This window comes from Malurus melanocephalus, unplaced genomic scaffold (assembly GCF_030028575.1).
Source record: "Malurus melanocephalus ecotype Western Australia unplaced genomic scaffold, MMel_1.1 scaffold_500, whole genome shotgun sequence".
Lineage (NCBI taxonomy): Eukaryota > Metazoa > Chordata > Aves > Passeriformes > Maluridae > Malurus > Malurus melanocephalus.
In genome coordinates, this window is record NW_026623732.1 from 249,561 (window position 1) to 253,912 (window position 4,352).

At 58.3% G+C, this 4,352-nt stretch overlaps 1 protein-coding gene across 1 annotated transcript in view; it reads right to left on the reverse strand.

The window, feature by feature from the left end:
- Positions 1-1,063: 1,063 nt before the first annotated feature.
- EPHA8 (EPH receptor A8) overlaps positions 1,064-4,352 on the reverse strand; it is a 52,912-nt gene continuing 49,623 nt past the window's right edge. Inside the window, 3 exon segments of the mRNA XM_057381244.1 lie at positions 1,064-1,223; positions 2,705-2,895; positions 4,290-4,352. The exon segment at positions 4,290-4,352 is cut by the window's right edge and continues 6 nt beyond it. Of these exon segments, the coding sequence (XP_057237227.1) occupies positions 1,064-1,223; positions 2,705-2,895; positions 4,290-4,352 (414 nt within the window).

Genomic DNA, 4,352 nt, shown 5'->3' on the forward strand with positions numbered 1-4,352 from the left:
GCATCCTCCCAGACACAGAGAGGCTGCCATTCCCTTGGGCACGTCCTCCTGACAAGGCCACTGTGACAGCCCCACATGGAGCAGGAGCAGGATGGCTCCTGACAGGCTGTAGGTGACACGATCGATGCTCTGAAATTGGATTCAGTTTTAGTGAGATGCCCTCAGATAACCCAGTCAGAAAGACRGATGGATGATGAGCCTTCCCCATTCAGAAGATCCTCTGATGAGCATGAGAAACAAGGATCACTATCAGCTCAAGCCCGGAGCAAAGGCCCCGTGTACAGCCCCCAATCAAAGCACACCACAACCCTCTGTCTCTGCCTCTCTGTTGTCCCTTTCACTGCCACAGGACCACAGTCCAGGAGCTCCATTGGACAGGGAATGAGGCTCCTTGRAGGCAGAAGAGGCTGCTGCCAGCCCTGTCACTCCTATAACAGCAGGGGATAGGCAATGTAAGCAGGGATAAGGGCAGGAGCAGGTAGAATTGCCTTTTTTTTCTGGTACTGCTTGGATGCTCCTCCTTGGAAACTCTCTGGACAGGGGAAAGACCAAGTTCCTTACAGCAGGAGGGTGGTGAGACACATCTCCAGCTGTCCTTGCTTAACCCACCCTGGGTCAGGTGTCAGTGACCTTCCAGAGGAGCTGCTCCTGTTCCTGGGGTCTGACAGGGCTCCAAGGGAACCCCCAGCTCCACTTGTTYCCCAGTGATCCCAGAGAAGCTGTGKAGGATGGCACAGCCACACTCTGCTCCAGAGATGCCCTTTGCAGGGGAAACAAAGATGAGAAGCACAAGGAGACAGCAACCTCCTGCCTGACCCTGCTGTGACCRGGAGGTTGAGTTAGGTAACCTGAATTGCCTCCTGTGGACTTGTGGTGACATTGGAGAGCCACCACAGAGCCCTGGAGGTGACTTKGTGCTCACAGCCTCTCAGTACAACTCAAAGCATCCCTCAAAGCTCAGCGCAGCCTTGGACCTCTCCCAAGTCTCAGCACTGTTTCCCCAGGGATGGTTCTGTGGCACCTCACAGCTGAGGCAGGACAGTCACAGTTTGCTCCCTGCTACTCACTCGATGTTCATGCGCATCACCATGCCCAGGGAGGAGTAGCCAGCCATGGCAAAGTTGTCACGGTAGTGGCCCAGGCGGATGGAGTCCAGCCAGTCCTCCACGGTCAGGCAGCTGCTCAGGTCCAGGAGCCCCCTGTCCAAGCGTGTCTGGGTGAACCTGGSAGCAGGACAAGAGGGGTTACACCACAAATGTCACTCTGAGGTGACCAGGCTGGGAGAGCCACCTGAATGTACCTAAAGAATCAGGGAAACTTCAAAGTTGAAAAAGCCCTCTAAGATCATCCACTGCAACTGTTAACTCAGCACTGCCAGGGCCACCACTAAACCATGGCCCCAAGTGCCACAATCCACACATCTTTTCAATCCCTCCAGGGACAGTGACCTCACCACGGCCCTGGGCAGCTGTGCCAGGGCCTGATCACCCTTTTTGTGAAAAAAAATTTGCCATAATATCGAACCTAAACCTCCCCTGGCACAGCTCGAGGCTGTTTCCCCTTGTCCTGTCCCTGTTCCCTGGCAGCAGAGGCCATCCCTCCCCTCCTGTCAGGGAGATGTGCAGATCCAGAAGGTTCCATGAGCCTCCTTTTCTTCAGACTGAGCCCCACCAGTTCCCTCAGCTGCTCCTTGTGCTCCAGCCCCTTCCCCATCTCCATTCCCTTCTCTGGCCATGCTCCAGCCCCTACATTTCTGTCCTGTCATCAGGAGCCCAGAACTGACCCTAGAATTTGAGGTGGGGAATGACCAGTGTCCAGCACAGTGGGACAATCACTGCCCTGGTCCTGCTGAGCCTGGTCCTGCTGGCCACACTGCCTGGTCCTGCTGGCCACACTGCCCTTGTCCTGCTGAGCCTGGTCCTGCTGGCCACTCTGCCCTGGTCCTGCTGGCCACACTGCCCTGGTCCTGCTGGCCACACTGCCCGGTCCTGCTGGCCACACTGCCCGGTCCTGCTGGTCACACTGCCCTGGTCCTGCTGGCCACACTGCCCTGGTCCTGCTGGTCACACTGCCTGGTCCTGCTGGCCACACTGCCCTGGTCCTGCTGGCCACACTGCCCTGGTCCTGCTGGTCACACTGCCCTGGTCCTGCTGGCCACACTGCCCTGGTCCTGCTGGCCACACTGCCCTGGTCCTGCTGGCCACACTGCCCTGCTCCTGCTGGCCACACTGCCTGGTCCTGCTGAGCCTGGTCCTGCTGGCCACACTGCCCTGGTCCTGCTGGCCACACTGCCCTCGTCCTGCTGATCCAGGCCAGATGCCATGTGCCCCTTGCCCACCTGGGCACACAGCTGTGACCCTGNCCATGTGCCCCTTGCCCACCTGGGCACACAGCTGTGACCCTGCAGGTGCTGCAGGACAGGACAGAGAGAGCCTTTGCAGGCAGGTAAAGGCAGGGATGCCGCTGCATGGGCATTCCTTGGCCTCGGCATGGGGATGCCATGGTGAGAGCAAGGTGGTGAAGGGCAGGAAGGGCTCCTTACTGCCCACCACAACTGCACCCACAGCCCTGTGCGTGTCCCCGGTGCCAAGAGCAGCCACTGGCACTACAGCCAGTCACAAACACCCCTCATTCCTGTCACCCCCTTGCTCTGCCCAGCACCAGCCATCAGCCCCCGCTCACCCAGGGCTCAGGKRGCACTCACCTGTTCACMGTGCCCGTGCACTTGAGGTGGTYGGGGTTGCGGATCAGCTTGTCCAGGATGCCAACGATCTGTGCAAAGCGGGGCCGCTCGCTGCGCTCCTTCTGCCAGCAGTCCAGCATCAGCTGGTGCAGCGTGCTGGGGCAGCCCATGGGGGCAGGCAGGCGGTAGCCTTCCTCCACAGAGTTGATGACCTGTAAGAAAACCAGAGCCACCGTGGAGATGCACCCCAACCCATCCCATCCCCTCCCTGTGAGCTGCTGGGGCTGTGGCATGGGGAGCACGGGRTTAAACCACAAGATTTAAGGCTCTGTGCAGAGCTGCCCGCAGGCTGGACACCACACACCTAAAGGAGATCACTGMTGTGACAGCAGTGTTATTTAGTAGTCCAAAATATTGCAGCTTCTCTCCAGCAGACGAGCCCCRAGGGCTGCACTCACCCTCGTTTGTCCTACAGCCAGGGCTTGGCACTGCTCAGCACGACTAGAGAAAAAGCTGCTTGAGGGAATTGTGTGGAGAAGGTAGTGTAAGCCATGGCATTCATGCATTGCTGTCCCCAAAGCCACCACAAAATAAAAAAAAAAACTAGGAAGAGAGGGGACTCCCAGAGAAAGGAGAGATTTATAGTACTCATGGGTAAAAAAAAAGGAGTCCTGCAGTTTTGCAGAGCCAAAATACTCATTTTACTGCCTCCTGTTGGAAATTTTGCCCTCAGATTATGGTCAAGCTTATAGCCTACATTTCCCTTCAGATTTTATGTTACTTTTGAGGTGAGAGTGGCTCCACACAACTCAGACAAGCCCAAAGACTACAGCTGGGTGGTGCCAGCCTGAGGCTCTCAGCAGCCTCACCCAGCAGGGGAAGGGATGGACGCTCAGCACTGGCATGGCAGGATGGTGGCAGTGTGGTGGCAGTAATCCTCGGGGAGCCCTGACCCCTTCCAGGGACTGGGAAAGGTGGCACAGCACATGCTGGATCTCTCCAGCCACCAGGAAGGCAGGACTGGGGACAGCCACAGAGCACACAGCCAGTGTGGCAGTGACCTCCCTGCCTGCATTCACACCAGGGACTGAAGCCAGTGTCCCCAGAATGGGGCAGGGATGGGGACAGCCACAGAGCACACAGCCAGTGTGACAGTGACCTCCCTGCCTGCATTCACACCAGGTGTGAGTCCATTTACCCAGAACGGGGCAGGATGGGGACAGTCAGTGCACTCAGCCAGCGTGGCCTCCCTGCCTGCATTCACATAGGGGACTGGAGCCCCAGAACGGGGCAGGGTTGGGGACAGCCACAGTACACACAGCCAGCGTGACAGTGACCTCCCTGCCTGCATTCACACCAGGGATTGGAGCCCAGAACAGGGCAGGGTCGGGAAGGACCAGCAGGGAGGTCAATATAGGGTCAAGATATGAGCTCTGGTCAGTCCCAGAGGCCACCACACTGCAAAGGCTCTGCAGTGCAGGGATGGACTGCTGTCCCCATGGAGGGGACACACACCCTGGCCACAGCCCTGGGGGATGTGAGGGGAGGCAAGAACTGCTGCTGGGACCCCTGGGCAGGGCAGGAGGAGGGTCGGGTGGTCACTCACATCCCGGTTGGTCATGTTCCAGTAGGGCCGCTCGCCGTAGGCCAGCACCTCCCACATGACAAT